Here is a 22,418-nt window from a genome sequence, read left to right as displayed (position 1 = left end):
GACCCAGCTATGCACAATCATAAATTCTACCCAAGATATTGCTTATCCATGATATCCATTCATATTATCATTGTTCTATTAGCATTGAATGAGCTATGTGTAAGTCAAAATTTGGAAGCCAAGGGCTTGACACACATATCACATATGCCAAGAGACTTCCAAGTCAAATGGATAAGATATATTCTAAGCTGAGTACATAATAGTTAGTTATGGTTGGAGCAACCTACTTAGATCATGAAGAAAATGATTCATAGAATCACTCATCTTTCAATGTTGAACAAAGCCAAAACAACCAAAACCCTAGATCAGATAGAACTGGCAAATTGAACTCTTGTTGAGTGGGATGGTATAGGAATGAAGATAAGAATTATCATAGACATGGAACTAAAGTTTTGAATTCATGTGATTTCTCATAAGATCTAGAGCTCTAGTCATCTTAATAGTGTGTCATGTGAGGCAGTTGATTTGGCTCTCAAAGTAGTGAAAAATAACATGGCATTTGACCTTGCTGAGTTGTTATTGAATCAGTTCAATAAGAATATGGAGGGCATCAGAGGTTCCAAGAACAATATGTGTAAGTTTGGTTCACTCTTCACTTGTTTATTCTTCTTTGTGCAAAAATTCTTCCCTTCCAAAGGTACAATAGTTTAGAGAAAACATGTCCCTATTTTATATCAAACAAATGAGTATATAGTAGAAATGGGTGAAAATTTTGATAGCATTATGGACAACTATTTTGAATCATTCAAAGAGAAGATGCAAAATAAGTATAGGGTACCTAAGAAGCTCATAGAAGACTACAAGGATGATATTTGTTTCATGGTGGATTGTGACAAAGCATATATTTAGGTAGTCAGACCAAGGGTGGAATAAGTTAAGCCTCTAGATTATGAGGTCAACATTGATGACACCAAAGATATCATTGAGGCACTACGGAATGATCATTTGGATCCTAGAGCACCTTATTTTGGGACTTATGAAGAAGCCAAGGCAAGAATAGAACTTCAAATTAAGCTTCCTCAAGTAGTTGACAAAGGAAGAAAGAGGATAGCAAAACTAAGACAAGAAAGTTCTACTCTCCTACTAATAGAAGGAAAAGGTAATGATGTGGATGAAGATGATGCAGAGGATGAAGATGAAACCAAATCTAAGGAAGAAGAGCCTATAAAGGAGAAAGGTAAGGTTATCATAACCAGACTTACTAAGTCATCCACTGTTGTGTTCATAAAAAGGGCACCAAAGCCGAGAAAGAAACTAAAGATAAATTATCAAAAATAGATGAGGACATGAAGACAAGTGCACACTAGTTGTCATTTCACCCAAGCTATAGCTTTTCTCATTACACAAAGATCATATTTTTGACAAATTTGCAAGCAGAATTGTTAAAGGAAGAAACCAAGATCAAGTCTATACTTACAAAAATCCAAGGCATAATTCTTCCAAACATGGATGCATTGTAGACACATATTACACATGTTAAGACACTCATCCATGACAATATCTTCTTCATAGATGATCACATGATAGAGTTATCAACAGAAGTTTAGATTGTATTGGATGCAACTAAGGTGTTATAGGAAAATTGGGACAAGACAATGGCATTAATCCTAAAGGTACAATATGAATTCTTGTCACATTTTGGTATTAACATATAGTATACACCTCTAGCATTTATGTCAAAAAGGGGGATAAGTATAAAAGTATAGATATATATATATATATATATATATATATATGTATGTATATAAAGAGGACATGTAAAGAATATATGTATGGGGGAGCAGTACTCTAGATATATAAAGTTTATGTATGGGGAGCAGTATAGTATGGTGCAATAGAAAACATCTTTTACAAAAGCATTTTTTTGAAAAATCTGAAAAATAGAGTATGTTACTGAGTTGTAGACATAGAATGGTAATGAAAGAATGTTTTCACTTGTAATTTTGAGTATTCAATTTTTGGTAGGACAACTATTTTTGTCACTAATGCCAAAGGGGGAGATTGTTGACATTAAGGTCAATTTGTCTATTAGTTACTCACACTTAGTAATTATACAATTACTACTAAGTTTCTCAGTTCATGCCAAGTGTAGTAGTATCTATCAAGTTGTTCAGTGCAAGTAATGGAAACTCTAGTGCTAACCAATCTCTACAATGTCAACTGAGTTACATAGTGTTAACCAAGTTCTCAAGTGTCTACCAAGTTCATAGTGTTAGTGATGTGAATCTAATGTTGACTGAGCCATGGAGTGTCAACTGAGTGACTAATTATATGTCAATTTTTGTAGTGATCACCAAGTGACATAGTGTTGACCAAGTTCAAGCTACTTGGAAGTGATCAGTATGAACCAAGCCTCTTCATCAACTGAGTGTTAGATGATGTTGAGTGTTGATAGTGGTTGTTGACTATCAGAACATCACCGAGTTTGTCCTCAAAACCCAAGTTATAGCAATTGGGCTGACTTTGTGAATTGTGGTGAAACTTGTATTGTAGCTGACTTCAATAAGTAATGATTTGGATTGGTATATTTATGTAATATATTGTATCATATCCAAGTATGAAATGTGAAGAGAATATGATGAGAAGAAGTGCAAACTAAGAAGGATACAAGTAGTATAAGGGACAACAAAGATTTATCTATCACAATAAGGTGATCATTACAATTCAAGGAATCTCAGCCAGCAAATCAGTGTTACATATTAGAGATCAACCACTAGTTCATTCTAGCAGGTGCATTAATCAAATCCTTTAACAAGGTAGACTTAACAGTCTTATGTAAATCTCCTAACTGGGTGCATACTTCATTGTATGGTTTTTAAGTCCTTTCACAAGGTGGACCTCACAGTCCTTATTGCTCCTAATAGGGTAGATGATATCATAAGTGATCAATTGTAAGCCTTAATAGGCAAAATTTATGTTGTAGTACTAAAACTTGTGGATATCATCCCCACCCCAGTTTTACTTTCTATTTGGAAGGTTTTTGGGTTACCATGTCTTGTGTAAAATTGGTATGAATGTTTATTTTCTTTCATTCTTTCATGTATGCAATTAGATCAGAATATTATATGGAGGATTAATTGGTGAAATAAGATTAAGTTCTATTGGTTCTTGATTCACCCCTCCCCTCTGAGTAACCTTGCCTACCTCATATTTCCAACACTTCCTTACAACTTCTCATTTCTCATTCAATTTGTTTTTAAAACTTCACTCAGTTCCAATCACATTTTTGTCTTTCGATCTTCGTACCAATGTCCATGTATTATTCTTCTCAATTTGATCTATTTCTTCATTCATAGAATTGATCTTGTCATCATTATCAATTGTAGCTTTCACAATTCTTGGCTCATATTCAATAATCAAACATGTATTTTCCTTTGCCTTCTTGTCATGATTCCAACACTCTTGTCTCCAATGATTTTCTTTTGTGAATGGATCCATTTCATATACTTTTCTAAGACATGTTCAACTTTGTGATCTCCAACATTATAATTACTCAATTGAGGCTTAACATTCTACTTGAGTAGTTTTTCCTGTGGCTTGGGTAATGTAGGATGTTGCTTGGTGTACCATTGTAAAGAATTTGTTTTGTGCTCAAATAAAGTAGTAGTTTTATCATCATAGACATATACAAACTTGTTGTAATCCTCAAGTTCCTTCTTGCTTTGTTCACAATTGGTATTTGCAAGCTGATTAATTCTAACATGTTCACTCTCAATCATTGTGTTAGCCACTTTGTTCAAACATTTATGAGCCTTGCTCCTAATATAGTAACTCGGGAATATACCTTCATCACCTTTTGAATAAAAATTTCTATTTCTTGCATCTTTATGAATATAATACCTACTTCCAAATACTTTAAAATAATATACATTCGGTGTATGATCATACCAAAGTTTATAAATGGTGTCTTAATTGTTTCTTTCTTCAACTAAACTCAGTTGAGGGTATATACAATATTTCTTATAGGTTCTCTCCAAAAAATTTGTGCAAATCCTTTTTCAACCAGCAATGTTCTAGCACAATCAACAATGGGTTTTTTTTCTTCTCTCTGTAATCTCATTCTATTGTGGTGTCCTCAGTGCAGATAGTTGTCTCTTGATTCCATGCTCAACACACTAGTTATTGAATTCATTGGACATAAACTCACCACCTCTATCATATCTCAAACATTCCATATTCTTACCAATTTCCTTTTCAACTCTAGCTTTATACTACTTGAAAATATAAAATGCATAAGACTTGAACTTCATGAATACAATAGTCATCATTCTAGAATAATCATCAAAAAATAGAATAAAATTTCTATCTCGATAGTATCTCTCAACTTTCATAAGACCACACAAATCAGTATGTACCAACACTATAATATCATTGGATAGAATGTATCTTACTTGAAAAACTAGACTTCATCATCTTACTAGGTTGGCATTGCTTGCACATAGTATTATCAGGTTTATACATGTTTGATAAGCCTCTCTCTCTCTCTCTCTCTCTCTCTCTCTCTCTCTCTCTCTCTCTCTCACACACACACACACACACACACACACACACACACACACACACACACACACACACACTTATTTCTACTTACTTTGACCATATTCCCACAATTTATATGACATAGTCTCTTATGCCACAACCATACATATTCAACTTTTGCAAATAGGCATGTACTAATAGTAGGATCCAGGTAAAATAAGTTTCCTCTTGTTTTCTCTCTAGTTACCAATCAAGTTCCATTATTAGCATCATAGATCTTTACCTTCACATTTTGAAAATCCAATTTATGACCTGTATTATTCAATTCTACAACACTCAAAAGATTATACGTTAGTCCTTGAACCAAATAAGCATCATCATAGTTGATTTTATCATTTATCATTAATGAACCTCTACCTTTCACAAGATATGGAACATCATTTCCAAGTTTAACAAATCCTCCATCATATTCCTCTAACTTATCAAACTTACTAATATCACCAATCATGCAATGTGAACATCCACTATCAATAATCCATGTATCACTTTTAATAACTTGAGAAATATAGGCTTTTCCTCCCTCATACTATTCCTCATTTGTGTATTCTTTAACAAAAACATATACCACTTTCACTCCTTCGTTCTAATCATCAGTATCTGACTCAGTGTGTTCCTCCTCATAAATGTAGCATGACTTCTTCCTTTATCCTTGGAATCTTTGTAATCCTTCTTTTTGTATTTTTTCTCCTTATCATTCTTGTCACTCTCAAGTTCTTGTTAGGACATCTAGTAGCAATATGACCAAATTCAATGCATTTAAAACATATCAAAGGTAATTTACCTTTGAATCTTATGTTACTTCTTGGTAGCCTCCTTTCAAGTAGTGCTTCAATTTCTTCCATCTCCTTTTCATCTAAATTTGAAACACTCTCATCCTTACTAATTTTCTCCTTCTTTGAACTTTCAATAGTTAGTGATGACTTTAAAGAATTCTCAATCTTACACACACTATTATCAAAGTCACTTAACTCAAATGCAATCAATCTATCGACCAAACCATGAAGAGTAAGATGATTACTGGGCATAGCTCTAAATTCTTGAATAGTAGATACTCTTATAACATAAATATGCAATAGGGTTCTAAGAACTTTACTTACAATTTCTTTGTTAGTGGTGACTCCTTCAACTTTGATGTAACTCACAACTTCTTTGATTTGATTAACATATTGAACACTGTTTTTCCCTTCCTTCATCCTCATCTCATTATTATTACCTCTTATACTTTCTTCTTTGTCTCTCAACACATTCTAATCTCCACCACACACAAGTATTATCTTATCCCATATATCATATCTTTAGTAGTTTTGCAATTCTTAACACCATCAAACTCAACATAATTTATTGTAGAAGCAATCTCAGTCATCATACTATTGTAGTCTTTCTTCTGGTTCATCTCGTCTAGTATCATATGATATTTTTGAGGGGTATACTAGTTGTCCAAATAATATAATGCATTGGGTTCTATCCCTAATAGATGTAGTCTCATCATGTTTTTTTGTGAAGAGAAGTTTTCCTTATTTAGCTTCGATACCTCTCTCTTATACATTTTAGATCTCTAGCTTAAGTCCTTTCAAACATATTTCTTCAAGCACTTGCCTCTGATAATTTTTTTAAAATAACTAATGGGGAGTTGAATTAGTTGTAACAATTTATCTTAAAGACCTTAAAAAACTTTTCACCAACTGAAACGCTTTAAACTTTGCATCAAATTGTTAACTTAATATAACAAGTATCAAAGTCAACTTCCAGCTTGTACCAAGTTGCAACAATAATTAGTAAACATGAAATAGTCATACAAAAAAAAAGCATCCACACAATTTTGACACAAGTATTTATCGTGGAGACCTTGTTAAGGGAAAAACCACATGGTAATCGACAACCCAAAAATTACACTCTTCTAGAGTGAGCTCTGTTAGGAGCTAACTATACACATTGTTAATTTGACCTTGTTAGAGGATTTTCACCAAAGATCATCTAGACCTTATCACTCCTTGAAACTTCTAATGAGTGGCCTACTCTAAAGGACTTGTAAAACATTCAACCAAATGTCACCATATAGGATTTCAATAAGACTAATAGATCTATTTAGTTAAAATATTTTGTACTAAAATGGTTAGAAAGTAATAATGAAATGATATGTTAGGTTTTAGTGCTACCTTTCATTTTTAGATCTCTATTTCACTCAATCTCTATTCTCTTTCAATCCTCTTTCAACTTTTGGGGTGATCCACACACTCCACACATCAACCTAGCACTTCACTTTCTTGATCTTCATTGCAGTTTGGCCCATTTCCTTCTAGCTATCACTTTCTTCTTCCTTGATCAGAAATAATGAACATAGTGTTCATCCCTTAAATGGAATTTCTTTTATGCTCATTTTGAACCTTCTATGTTTTTCCACTTAATCACAATTGTCAAATCTTCAACAGGTTTAGATTCATTAAATCTAGATGCTTAGAAACTATACTTTCACCTTGAACTTTGTGCTCCATTTCAAATTGTTAATTCTCCTTCATTGGATCTTCTTTGAATTTCTCTAGTTGTTGATCCCACAACTGGCTTCATCCTTATCTTTGAAACTTATTGATCAATATTTATTTTCATCAAATGTCAACCTTAGATTAAATATTTTCTAAACTTGTTCTTTGTGACCATGCTCGATTAACATTACCTTTTTCTTAGTCAACACTATAATTTCTTGGTTAACACTACACATTTTTGACTTCTTCATCAAATTCTCAGTGATAGTTATAGTAACTCAATTAATGCTATGGTTCTTTATTCACTGACCAAATTGTCTTGCTTATACATGATCTCAACACTTAATCGAATCATATAAATATTTAAACCAACATTATACTGTCATGGTCTAAGTCATTCAAGTTCCCATTAAATATCATACACTTATCAACACTTATGTCATAATTATACTTTCTTCAAATCATCTTCATCAATCAAATGATATGGCACTCTACTGAACTAGCATAAAGCCTAATGAATTAAGGCTTGAAATCAATGACAACATAACAACTGATATGACTCTTTTGCATACATTAATACCATTATTAGTTGTGGCTAACACACATAATGTTATCTAGTGAATATTTTGACTGGCTAATCAAACCCTTGTTGATTTAAGTGACATGGTCATAGTTTGTTTATTTTGACTTGGTGTCTATGATATTCTATAGTCACTAAAGAATGGACTTATACACCATGTGTGTTTTGGTTAGATAAGAGTAATGAATGAAGAATAATAGAATGATTGAGAAAGTATGAACAAATGATACCAAACTAATGAGAAATTGTGATATGATTGGTTGTAATGGACAATAATGGTTCCTAGTTATCATGATGTCTCAACTAAATAATATTTGGTAACTCTTGATTACTACAATGATTGAGTTGATTTTTTTAAAGGATTTGGGGGTGCATTGGAGAACTTAGAAAATGGATAATTATTTATGTATTTGATTGATGCAAGATGGAATCTATGTTTGACATATATATGAAATCAGTTGTTCTAGAAATCTAATAGGTTTTAGTGTCCATTGTTTGAGTGAGAACGATTATGAATCATGAATCAAGGTAGTTTTTATGTATTATGTAAATGGAGATGTAGGATGAAATCCTAAGTGTATATTGTGGGTGAAAGGGTTGCAATTAAGTGTAGATGTAGAAATGACCATCTATTGGTATATTGTTGAGTTGAATTGGATCTAATCAAGTAGAGGAGTATTTCTATTCATAGATCATTATACTTCCTGATCGCTAACAATTCCTACAAGATTTTTTTTTTAGCTCAGTAGACCCTAACTTATATTTATTGTAAATCCTTTAATAGGGTGACTCATTAAATTTGGTTTAAATCCCTTTTTAGGATTGATCCTAATATATCAAAGCTTCTTGCAATGCCTACTGGGAGATCCTTGGAAAAAGGATAAATAAAAGCCAAGATTTAAAAAAACAAAACAAAAATAGATGTATACAACAATCAACATACATGGATCACTAAGATCACAATGGAAGACTTAACCATCAATCCCAATAACCAATGAATCTACAAATGCCACTATCAACTAACACACTTAAATAGAAAAATGAAAACCAAAGATGAGAATAGAAACAAATAATCTTGGATCAGTCAAAGCTTGGAAAATCAAGCAATCCCAAAGGGTTCTTGAAACACCAAATTACTTTCTCTGAAAAATAGTAGAGATACCACTTGCTTTCCATGCAAGAAAACATAGTTGATAGTCTCACACAAGGAAGTGCATCAGAACATGCAAGGAACTACCTTCTTGCACAAAAAAATGATTGGCCCAGCCTCCAAAACCATTGCACTGGTGCTGAGGCTCATACAAAGAAGTACACACAACCACACAAAGATGTGCAAGCCTCCACACAAAATAGAAAACTCTCATGCGAGAGAGTATAATCTCGTAGGAGGAAACACAATAGCAAGAAAGGAAAAAAAAAAGATGAAAAGATACAAAAAATTATTCCTTGACACTGAGGAGTACTAGATCCACAAGTCAAGGCTTGAACACTCAAACACAAGAAAGGCATCACAAAAAATCAACTAACCATCTGAAACATATTAGTCTAGAAACATACTAAAAGAAACATTGCAATGAAAAAATGTAACAAAACTCATGCAAGGTTCCTCCCAAACATAATAGCATCATGAGACATTGAAGGTCCTAGCCATCCCACATGTGTAACATCCCAAACTGCCGATTGGATAGTCAGAGTTTTCTTATGAGGGTATCACTATTGAAAACTTAATAAAATCATTAGAACAAGAACATCTAACCATGCTATAATAAAAATAAAGCAGTAGATATTCCAACTAAGTAAAATCTCATCATCTAACCATATGCTAACATCAAAATATAGGAATGTGTCAAATAAACTAACATCATCTGAACATGATACCCAAGCATCCCAATAAAAGCATAAATCACAAGATAACATACTCTAGAACCTAAAGTATCAAGTGAAAAAACAAGCACCGGTCACACTAGAATAATAGACTATCTCTATACACCAATCTCCAATAGTGATATAGGTAGCTATGCCTCCCAACCACATGAAACTTGCAGGTCCACTCCCACTGTGCTAATGGAGATAATGATCAACCACAAACACACATAAAAAAATAATCCATGGCTAACATTCATGCCAGATAGTAAAGATGACTGATACCAAAAACATGAGACACTACAACTCTTGGTCAAACACTCAATGGGTAACTATGTAGGGACTCACTACATGGAGAGTTGCTTGGCATTAGATAGCCCAAGCTTGGTGTCATTCAGACTCAACTTCCTAATGAAAGGCTCTCACATTGTGTCCTTTTATTATCTTAGTTTTATTAGCCATTATTTTATTTAGTTATCACTTATTTAAAATTTCTTCACGCCAACCCTCTAGCACAATAATCACCAAGCTACGAGATAGAAGCCCCTTGCATGGTGCTACCCTACCCTACCCATGCTCATCCAAAAATGAGTTCCTATAGGCATGCATATCCCAATCTAACCCCAAATGAACATAACTCAACCAAAATACAAACAAGAGATCAGGCCTCACAAGTCACCCATAAAATGTATGTGCATGTACTCATGTCTAGTGCACCACCATTAAAAAGATCATAAAACAAGGGTTGCATGAGAACACAAACAAAATAACACTGAACTGAAAACAAGTTTAGGAGGATGGATGTGTCATGCATCCAAATGAAATATAATAGTGAAATAATGGTCTAAGTGACATCCCACGGATGATCCAATCCCATGACCAACATCATGCCAAGAAAACCTAAGAAAATTGGGTGGCACATAAATCAAGGTAAAAAATTCAAAATTAAAACCTATTTGATCTTAGGGCACAAAAGCCATGAAAATCCAATAAAATTTAGGTTTTGACACTATATGCAAAAATAACTAGCATATTGTTGCAAAACCCCAAACCCTCATCCCAAAAATTGGGAAAAATGTTCATACCTAACGAACTAGGTAGAAATAGTAATTAAAAATAGAGGGAAATAATAGTTCTCAACTTCCTAACAAATAGCTACCAGAAATAGAAGCAGAAGTTGAGCTAAAATATAAAACCAAGAGAGCTCTACCTAATAGCCAAAAAGGCTAAAACAAGAATCAACTAGATAAAATAAATATCCTATGAAAGCTACCAAAAGTCACATCAAAGCAAGGTCTCCCTGAGATGGATCCTATGAGACTGATTGCATGAAGATCTCATGCCTGTAGCTCTCACAATGAACAAAAATACAATCCTCCAGAAGAGGATTTTGGAAAAATCTCTCAAATTTGTAATTTCCAAAAGTGATAAGTGAGGAATTAATTTCCTCTTTGGATACTTACTCACTTTTCGAGTGAATAATCGATTGGGGAAAATAACTAGGAGACTTAGTTAAATCCTGAATCAACCCAAATGAAAATAGGCCGTTCCAATTAATTGGAATTCATCTATGGAAAAGTTTCCATAAATTAAAATCAAAGAAAATAAAGCTTGAAAACCCAAGATCACAGAAATTTCATTAACAAATTTCATGACAATGCAAACCTCTAAATGCATAGACATGTTCATAGGTCTAATCACATAATGCAAATAAGTCTGGATTTATCAAATCACTAGAAGGTTTAATTAAAATACTTAAATAAGATACATCGACCATATAGGGATGACATTGGTAAAATATGAAAAACTAAATCACTAACTCCATGTGTCACTGCCAAGAATGTAAATCCTACACAATAAAATACATGATCAAGTGCAATTGCATATGATAACATAGCTGAAGCAATAAATGGATTAAATATCCTAATTTAACTATTTGTTTAATCATACTAAAATAATTCATTTACATCACTCACATTCGCATAAAGCATAACAAAGGAAGAATGAATTAAATTATCATAGCATTAAATCCAACACATAACAAAATTAGAGATATGTCCAAATACTGGATAACCATATATTATCATAAAACATACTATCATCTCAAAATGGCATCATCATGCAAGTATGATCTACTGAACAACATAGTAATCTAACATCTATGATACTGGAAATCAAAGTATAACATTTGACCCTTGGGTCATCTCAAATGTAAAAGTAACATGAGTAACAAGTATCTCTTGAATCAAAATATAACAAGGTACAGACTACAAACACAAGAGGCGCTACACTTCTAGTAGGGCTGAGGTAAATGCCTTAACCATATGGCTCCTAATAGGGTATTTTTTTGATGCAGGAGCATCTAGAGGTATAAGGGCAATCCTGTGTCACCCAAAAAAATGTACTTAGACTTAGTTTCTATTTCATGTGTTTTCATTTTTGGATACCCATTTGGGTCAAATAAAGGTTCCAACTCTCACAGTTCCACTATCAGTGTGCTAGAAAATCCTGAAAAAATAGGAGCATGTAATTGAGCCATCATTTTGGTGAACTAGGAGGTGTAAATTGGCTAGATGAATGTAATCGTAATTTAGAGCATTTCAAAAAAAGAATTAGGTCAAAAAGCTCCATGATTTGAAAGTTATTGTAGTTTTTTGGGTTTTGGAGACCTCCTAAGAATGCTTCAAAGTTAGGTTAGGGGCATTAAATGACCTTAAAAAGGGCCCAAAAATGGGGGACGAGTGAAGCTGGTCCATAGGGCTATAGAGTTCTTTGAGAGCTTTTCGAAAATGTAAATGGTTCGTCAATCGAAGCTACGGTTCAAAAGTTATGCCTCTCGAAAGTTCGGTGACCGTTTCTGGATTCTTCTAAATTTGCACCGACTTCTAATGCAACTTTTGGAACCTTCTATTTCATCGATGGATGCCTACTAGCACTTTGTAGAATGTACTCCTAGTCCTTAACCCTCCAGGGTCTATTTAAAGAGATTTCTGGCATTGTAAAAGGCAGTTCGGAGTGGAGTTTGAGAAGAGGTACTGAAAGGAGAAATTATCTCCACATTTATGCTATTGTAAGCCCTTAGGGCATGTTTTGAAGTTTATTTTTTCTATACTAAATGTACTATCTTATCTTTCAGTTAATACAATTTCCCTTTTCTGTTGTGTCCATTCTATTCTTGGGTTGTGTTCTCATCAAGTAGTATCAGAGCTGGTTTTCCTAAGTGTGTAGATAGAGTGCCGACTGTGAAGTAGTTTGCACTAGGACTATGTGGTTGTGGGTTTGAGTTAGAAGATGCCTCCATGAAGAGTGCGTGGTGGAAGGGCTAGAGCTATTAATCCTGAGGAGGTTAGAGCCCTCCAAAGGCAAGTACAGGCATTGCAAGAGGTGCTCCGTAGAGGAGCAAATGTTGCCGCAGGTGATGACAGTGAGGATGACAATGAAGAAGAAGTAATGGGACCAGAAGGAGAATTTGATGGGGAAGTTCGAAATCATGTAGAGGAAAGGCTTTTTAGGACCATTACTAAGTTTGGGAAAAGACCCACAATTGAAGTGGATGTATTTTCAGGAAATCTAAAACCAAATGAGTTGATTGATTGGATCAATGAATTGGAAGAATACTTTGAGTATGAGGATATCAGGGACCCAGATAGGGTTAAGTTTGCAAAGGCCAAACTGAAAGGCCATGCCAAAATCTGGTGGCAAGAGGTCCAATTGGAAAGAAATAGAAGAGGAAAGGAGAAGATCACAAGATGGAATCGCATGGTGGACAAATTGAAGAAGCAGTTCATTCCTGTGGACTATGAGCTTGATTTGTTTAAGAAGATGCATGGGTTAAAGCAAGTAGGAAGATCATTCCAAGAATATACAAAAGAATTTTACCGACTCTTGATTAGAGCGAGGCATGCAAAAGCAAATAAGGAGAAGGTTGCTCATTATATTAGTGGGTTATGACCTAGCATCCAAGAGGAATTAAGTCTGGTAAGAATGACCAGCGTTGAAGAGGCATACCAGTTTGCCCTACGAGTTGAAGAGAAGCTGAATAAAAGGTTTGAAGGAAGACAAAGAGGGCACGGTCAAGGAGGAAGGGGAAGCGGTAGATCTTCTAGAGGCTGCAATGAAACCCAAAAGAAAAATAAAAATGTGGGTACTAGCAGGAACTAGAGGAATGAGGGTTTCAACCGCTCCCATGATCAAGACTTTGGAAATCAGAGAGGAAGAGGTAGAGGATGTGGACAAGGAAGAGGAGGCTTCCATGGTACCTGTTTCCATTGCAATGAAGAAGGTCATCGTGCCTTTGAATGCCCTCAATGACAAGGAAGGATAGATAGGAGAGCTGAGGGCCAAGCTAGGGTTGCTCATGTGGATGAGGATGCACAATCATCACATTCAGAGGATGCAGAAAGAGGAGAGACCTTGGTAAATGAAAGAGTCCTACTAAGTGGTGAGATTGAACCAGGACAACGGAGGAGTTTGTTTCGTACCAGATGCAAGTGTGAGGATAAATGTTGTGATGTGATCATTGATGGTGGTAGCACTGATAACTTGGTATCAGAAGAGATGGTCTCTAAGCTGAAGCTCAAGAGGGAGAAACATCCCCAGCCCTATCAGATTGCTTGGTTAAAAGATGATTATAAGGTCCTAGTAAGTGAACAATGTTTAGGGAAATTCAAAATTGGGAGTTACCATGATGAAGTTCTCTATGATGTTATTTTGATGGATGTTTTCCATCTATTGTTGGGTAGACCATGGCAGTTTGATAGACATGCGGTACATGATGGGCATGCAAACACATACTCTTTGACAAAGGATGGAGTTCACCACAAATTGAAGCCCATGAAAAAGGAAGGTGAAAAGGTATGTAGCAGTGGTAGGATTTGTCTTGTTGATGAAAGGAAGTTTTTAGATAGCATGAAACATCAGCATATGTGCTATGCTTTGATTCCTAGGAAAGATAAAGAAGGTAGTAGTGAAATGCCACTTGAAGTTTCAGATTTACTAGGGGAGTTTGGAGATATTATCTCTAATAATGTTCCAAATAGATTGCCACCAGTAAGGCAAATCAGTCATCAGATAGATCTGACTCCAGGAGCTAGTTTGCTTAAACAAGGCTGCTCATAGGATGACTCCTACTGAAATAGAGGAGCTAAATAGACAGGTTCAGGAGCTATTGAGGAAGGGCTTGATTCGAGAGAGCCTGAGTCCATGTGTAGTACCTGCAGTACTCACACCAAAGAAGGATGGAGAGTGGAGGATGTGTACATATTCTTGAGCTATAAATAGGATAACCATCAAGTACCAGTTTCCTTTGTCAAGGATGGATGATCTTATGGACTGCTTGAGTGGAGCTCAATACTTCATAAAGATAGATCTCAAGAGTGGCTATCATTAGATATAGATTTGAGAAGGAGATGAGTGGAAAACAGCCTTCAAGACCAAGGAGGGTCTTTATGAGTGGTTAGTCATGCCCTTTGGATTGATGAATGCCCCAAGCACCTTCATGCGGCTCATGAATGAGGTACTTAAGAAGTTCTTGGGAAAATTTGTTATTGTTTATTTGGATGATATTTTAATTTTCAGCAAGACTTTGGAAGAACATTTACTGCATATTCATAGTGTCCTTGAAAGGCTAAGGGAAGAGAAACTGTTAATTAATCTAAAGAAGTGTATCTTTGCAAAAAGGGAGTTAGTCTATTTGGGGTTTGTTATATCACCCGAAGGTCTCAAAATGGATCCAAAGAAGGTAAAAGCCATCTTGGAATGGCCTACTCCAAGGTCTGCTACTGAAGTAAGATCATTTCATGATCTGGTTAGTTTCTACAAGAAGTTTATTAAGAATTTCAGTGGCATATGTGCACCCCTAACTGATACAATAAGAGGCGATAGAAAAGAGTTCAAATGGACTGCAACAGCTGCGAGAAGTTTTGAATTTCTGAAGAAGAAGGTGACAGAATAACCTATGTTGGCACTTCCAGATTTTAGAAAAGTGTTCTAGGTGGATTGTGATGCTAGTGGCAGTGCTATTGGGGCTGTATTAAGCCAAGAAGGTAAGCCTATTGCATATTTTAGTGAAAAATTGAATAATGCAAAGAAGAAGTATTCTATTTATGATCAAGAATTCTATGCAATAGTTCAGTCCTTAAAGAAATGGAGGCATTATTTATTGCCAAAGGAGTTTGTTTTGTATACTAATCATTAGGCATTACAGTACCTAAATAGCCAAGGTAAATTGAATTAGAGGCATATGAAGTGGGTAGAGTTCTTGCACAGCTATACATTTGTGTTGGAGCATAGAAGTGGAAAATCTAATAGGGTTGCAGATGCACTAAGTAGGAGACAATTGTTGCTTATAGTAATGCAGGTTGAAGTAGTTGGGTTTGATGAACTCAAGAATTTGTACCCTGGGATCCTGATTTTGCTAAAGCATGGAAAGCTTGTAAAGAACCTATTGCTGTAGATAGAACCAAGTGGTTAGACTATTTGATTCAGGATGGCATGTTGTTCAAAGGTAGTCAATTGTGCATTCCAAGGAGTTCCATGAGGGAAAATCTGATTAAGGAGAAACATTGTGGAGGGATGGCAGGACATTTTGGTCAAGATAAGACCATTGCCATTCTTAGAGAACATTATTTTTGGCCTCAAATTTCATAGGATGTGAAGAAGTTTGTATAGAGTTGCCAAGTTTGTCAAGTTGCCAAGGGGTTTAGTCACAATACTGGCCTATATCAGCCATTGCCTGTTCCATCAAGGCCATGGGAGGACATAAGTATGGATTTTGTTCTTGGATTGCCAAGGACACAAAGGGGTAATGACTCAGTATTCGTGGTGGTTGATAGGTTCTCCAAAATGGAACATTTTATTCCATGCCACAAAACTCATGATGCTGTCCATATTGCAGACTTTTTTTTCAAAGAGGTGGTAAGACTACATGGTCTTCCAAGGAGTATAGTTTCTGATAGAGATACTAAATTTGTGGGGTATTTCTGGAGCACATTGTGGAAAAAGTTGAGAACAGACTTGAAATTTAGTTCCACGCATCACCCACAAACTAATGGCCAAACAGAAGTGGTAAACAAAAGTCTAGGCAATTTACTGAGATGTTTAGTTGGGGATAAGCCCAAGAGATGGGATTTGATTCTACCACAAGCAGAGTTTGCTTACAATAACTCTATAAATAGGAGTACTGGAAAATCACCATTCCAAATTGTATATGGGAATAGCCCAAGGACTGCACCAGAATTGAGGAAGATAGAACAAGGGGAGAGGACAAGTGTTGAAGCTGAAGAATTTGCTAAACATATCAAGCATCTACATGAGGAGGTTCAGGCACACATTACCAAGATGAATCAAGAGTATAGAGCTAGGGCTGATCAAAGGAGAAGACATAAGGAATTTCAAGTAGGGGATCTAGTCATGGTGCACTTATGAAAAGAAAGATTTCTAGCCAGTACTTACAACAAGATGAAAATGAAGAAATTTGGCCCCTACAAAATTTTGAAGAAACATGACTCAGGAAATGCATATGAAGTGGAGCTACCAGATGGTATTCACATTTCTCCCATTTTCAACATTGCAAATTTAATAGAATATCATGATGATGGTGTAGATGAGGAGCTGGTGTTAGAGCCATGTCCAATTCCTACTTCTAAGAAGGGGGAGATAGAAGACATTCTAGATCATCGTGTGGGTAGGAGTACTAGAAACAGGTAGTATGAAGAGTATTTGGTCAAATGGAAAGGACGACCGATCGAGGACTCAACTTGGATTTCAACAGCTAAGGTTTCCCATTTGGGATTCCCTCTACCATTCATAAAGTGACAGGGTCACTTTTCAATCTACCCTGGGTGTCTGATGCAGGAGCATCCAGAGGTATAAGGGCAATCCTGTATCACCCAAAAAAATGTACTTAGATTTAGTTTCTGTTTCATGTGTTTTCATTTTTGGATACCCATTTGGGTCAAATAAAGGTTCCAACTCTCACAGTTCCACTATCAGTGTGCTAGAAAATCCCAAAAAAATAGGAGCATGTAATTGGGCCATCATTTTAATGAACTAGGAGGTGTAAATTGGCTAGATGAATGTAATTTTAATTTAGAGCATTCCAAAAAAAGAATCAGGTCAAAAGGCCCCACGGTTTGAAAGTTATTGCAGTTTTTTGAGTTTTGGAGACCTCCTAAGAATGCTTCAAAGTTAGGTTAGGGGCATTAAATGACCTCAAAAAGGGCCGAAAAATGGGGGACAAGCAAAGTTGTCCATAGGGCTATAGTGCACTTCAAGAGCTTTTCGAAAATGTAAATGGTTTGTCAATCAGAGCTACGGTTCAAAAGTTATGCCTCCCGAAAGTTCGGTGACCATTTCTGGATTCTTCTAGATTTGCGCAAACTTCTAACGCAGCTTCTGGAACCTTCTGTTTGGTCGGTGGATGCCTACTAGCACTTTCTAGAATGTACTCCTAGTCCTTAACCCTCCGGGGTCTATTTAAAGAGATTTTTGGCATTGTAAAAGGCAATTCGGAGTGGAGTTTGAGAAGAGGTACTGAAAAGAGAAATTATCTCCACATTTATGCTATTGTAAGCCCTTAGGGCATGTTTTGAAGTTTATTTTCTCTGTACTTAATGTACTAGCTTATCGTTCAATTAATACAATTTCCCTTTTCTATTGTGTCCATTCTGTTCTTGGGTTGTGTTCCCATCATTTTTTAACCGGACATTGTTGTAATCTCCTAATTAGATCAAGCCTTTAAAGTGGCACATTTCAAAAGAATGCATGTTAATGGATACCAATTTCACCATGTTTTTCCCCTTGTTCCTAGGGTTTCCACAAGAAAAAAATACTAGTCATCTTTAAGTTAGATACTGGTTGATGCTTTCATTTTAAGTTTACTTTCATTGTCAGTAATGTCAATTAAGTTGTAAATTTTGGTTTTGATCTATAAATATGATAGATTAATGATTTGTCCCTCCCTCCTCTTAGTGATCTTGACCTCATCAATACTAACAATTAGGGATTGAACTTTTCATTTATTTTAATCACCAAATAAAACTATTGGGATATCTTGTGCTTATTACTTTGCACATCAATCTTACTAAAACTTAAAACAAAAAGAAACATGTGTCTTTCCAAATTCATGGTATCTTATTTGACTCTAGTCAAGTCCTCAATTATTTTGAGGTCAAAATAATCTTCTATGTCAATTTATTTTCAACATATTCTTTATACTTAAGCTTCCCAAATATCCTAAGCCATTAGACCTTATAATATATATCTTGGAATTTATCAAAGCAAATTTAAATATCAATTACCATAGTGTTCCTTATATCATATTTATATATGGTGTAATCTCTTGTGCCTTGATCTTCTTTCTCATTATTGTTACTATCTTCCAATATATATGACAAAATAAAGTCTTGAAACAAGAATAGAATATGAAATTCAATCTAAAATACCTATATTATCTTACTATAATTGATGAACTAAAGAAGATGTATTATTCTCCACTTGACTTACTCTTTAATGTTGTCGTTGATAAGAGGACTGTGGCTTCTTATTAATCCAACAACATGATGTAAGGATGAATGCATGATGAGGATAGAAGAAAAATGGTATCATAAGGATATGGTGAATGCAAATTTATAAAATGAAACCCAAGGCCTCAATTTATCTATTTTTGGTGAGGAAAATCAATGTCTATGATTCAATTATTAATGGACAATTAAGATTTACTCAAGGAGACGACATAGATTGAAGGTTTAGCCTCTTGAATTTTTTTATAATGAGAAGAAGTGTGTAAGGGATATGTGTGTGTGTGTGTGTGTGTGTGTGTGTGTGTGTGTGTGTGTGCGCGCGCGCGTACACACACACACACGCACACACACACACGCATGGGCTACACAAGATTTACAACCATTATGGCACTAAGATATCCATAGTATAACTTTGTGTATGAGTCATAATGCACTCAAGAAACCATGCTCTAGATTTTTTTTCTAACAATCAAATGGTAGTGCACTACCAAATATATAACATATAGAAAAATAAAACCACACAAATAGAACACAACATACATGTTCAAGTTAGAATCATCTGCATTAAAATACCTCATAGAATGTAACATGCACACATAGATTGGGATTACACTTGAGACTTACCAATGAAAACAAGATTATTTTTGGGGTGTTGCAAGAGTGTTGTAAAACTCAAGAATTATCTTTTATCATTTTTTTTTTGCGTTTTATTCAAATAACATTTACATTTATAATCAATTGCTAGGTTGAGAAATTCAAGTAACATAATAATTTAATCATACGATGAATATTAAAGGGATTGTGCTCAAATAAAAAGAAAATAGAATACTCAAGATATAAATTCAAATTCATGCTCATGATGACATAAAAAGGTAGACCTCCTTATAGCCTCCATCATACTCAATTAAAGCACTTACCTTACTTATAAAAGAAATTGCAATTTATCTATTTCTATGATAAAATATAAAATAACAAATCAATTAAACATGTATATATTTTTCTTCTTATTTACATGTAATATTTAAAACATATCTTTAGAAAAAAGAATGGATGAATTTAATACAAGATCTTACAATTTATTACAAAGATAAGTAACATGTTAAAAGGTTTCCTTATTAAGACAACTTTTGAAAATGATTAATGGGTTTCGTCCACTTGTTAATAGTCAATATGCATATAATATTATTAAAACTTCCTGATTATCTTGATTTGAATTTATCATCCATATTCAATTTAATCAACATGTTAACCAATAGTCACGATTTTCTTATAGAATTCTTTAGAATAATGGTCTTCTTTATTGCTAAATTTGTGTGGATGTTTTCTTTCTATGGTTATTTGGGTAATAGGTTGAAATTTTTGTGTTCTCTACTTTTAATTGGTGTCTTTCTTTCCTAATACTATAGATGTGGTTTTCTTATATATTGAGGTGGAAAGGAGTTTTGTCAGAGGAAATTATTTTCCTATTATAGAGATGCTACTTTTCATCATAAGGTGGTTTTACCACTACTTTTTTTTATATATCAAATGTACATCACTTTCTGGACTACTAGTAGTGTGTTGTTAGTGACTAATCTTGGCAACTACATTATTAGTGGCCAATCATGGCCTATTGTTCTCCTAGTAACCCTCTGGTCAAATTTTTGGTCATGTGCCTCTCACATCTTTATTTTTTTGCCAGTATCTTTGATGTTGTGTTATTATTTTTCTAACAATCTCTTGGCTTTATTATTATAGATGTTATCCCCCCTTGTTTGGTTTCTTAATTAATCAAAAACTTAAACACCTTTTTACATATCTATGAGAAAAATCTATTAAAGAAATATATGCAATTTTTAAAAAAGTTAATGTACATGATTAAGTTATTTTTAATATTTATTAATGTTCAAAAATATTTTATGGTGTTAATAAAAGATAGGGTGTAATGTGTTAAGAAATTTGCATCTTTATTTTGTTTTTAATATTTGTCTACACATCAAAACATTAATATTTAATAATCAACACAATATTTCTAAAATAAACTTACATTTGAATAAATAAATCCTCTCTCAATTCTATAATAAGTGCTTGTTAATAGAAGAAACCATTGTCTTCCACTTTTTAATTTTAATTTTATTTATCTTAATCTAAATCAAATTTCCATATGTTAATATAAATTACTTTAGTTATAATATATGATTTATTTAATGATATAAATATTTTAGATTTTGTAAAATCTTTTAGCAAGTTTCTTTTGTAAAATTTAATTAAATTTTATGAATACAATTAAATATGTATTTATGTTTGTAAAATTGTATTGTTTGTCAAATATAAGTGTATCATATTTAATATTTTTTTGTCAAAAAAATTAGGTTATTCAAGAAGAAAATGTGGTATTAGTAATTTTATTGATGGCTATAATTGGGACCTCAATGTATGATATGATTTGCGACATGATTGAAGAGCAATCAATTCATCATAAGAGTACTACCTTAGACACTAATGAGATGGGTAAGTATGAGAAAATATTGAGATAATTATATAAAAATAATTAGTTATTATTATTTATCATTTGAAAATAATGTATTTGCATTTGAATGTATTTTTCAGGGTACTTGGTTGTGAATAAAAGATATTGGTATACCAAAAATATGGGAGAAACTCATGATACAATACTTGGAGGTATGATTCAAAAGGACCAAAAATTCATAAAACAAAGAAATGATCCATCATCAAAAGGGAATGCATCTGATCATATAGATACAACATTTAGTCTAATAGAAGCAACATTAGACTTTATCAGTAATATTACAGACTCTTAATACATATGATTGTAAAAAGGGGAGATTCTATATCACATAATTTTTAAAATGAAATAGTATTGATAAATTCTAGCAAGATTATTATTAGAATATGTCATCTTTATTCACATGTTATTTTAAAATTAACCTTGTACTTATGTGCAATAAAATATGATATACTTTAAGTAATTTTCTACTTATAAATTATAGATTTTATAATGATCATTAGAAATGTTAGATCTATTTTCAATGAAGATGTATCTATTGTCATGATGAAAAAATTTATATTGTATACAAGTATAGTTTTCTAATTTTTATTAATATAATAGATAATGCCTTGTCAAAACTTGGATTGTGGAAAAATTTGGTAGAATGACTTTTTTTTATAAATGCAATTTAACAAGAACACAAAATCTATGACATAACATATCACACTTGCACTAAAATGTATGTTCAAAGTGTCAAGGGTGACACAATGATACAAGGACAATGAAAAAAGAGTGACCTCACCATTATATAAGAAAGAATGTGAAAAAACAACACTCAACAACTATGCATAAATTCTCATGATGAACTTATGAGAGAGGAGACAAAACATAATAATAATCAAATAGTAAGTCACTATTTATTCTTTGAAAAGAAAAAGAAAAGAAAA

The 22,418-nt window shown here is 33.8% G+C and overlaps 1 protein-coding gene across 1 annotated transcript in view; it reads left to right on the top strand.

Annotated features, from left to right (window-relative positions):
• Positions 1-21,784, top strand: part of LOC149579478 (glycine-rich domain-containing protein 1-like) — a 323,178-nt gene extending 301,394 nt beyond the window's left edge. The window contains exons 9-10 of the mRNA XM_089809026.1: positions 21,335-21,473; positions 21,573-21,784. Of these exons, the coding sequence (XP_089665152.1) occupies positions 21,335-21,473; positions 21,573-21,784 (351 nt within the window). The remainder of the gene's footprint in view (positions 1-21,334; positions 21,474-21,572) is intronic.
• Positions 21,785-22,418: the final 634 nt, after the last annotated feature.

Source organism: Cupressus sempervirens, chromosome 1 (assembly GCF_028749045.1).
Source record: "Cupressus sempervirens isolate cs-2001-9-10 chromosome 1, ASM2874904v1, whole genome shotgun sequence".
NCBI lineage: Eukaryota > Viridiplantae > Streptophyta > Pinopsida > Cupressales > Cupressaceae > Cupressus > Cupressus sempervirens.
The sequence above is the reverse complement of the archived record's forward strand: the minus strand, read 5'-3'. Positions and strand labels throughout refer to the sequence as shown.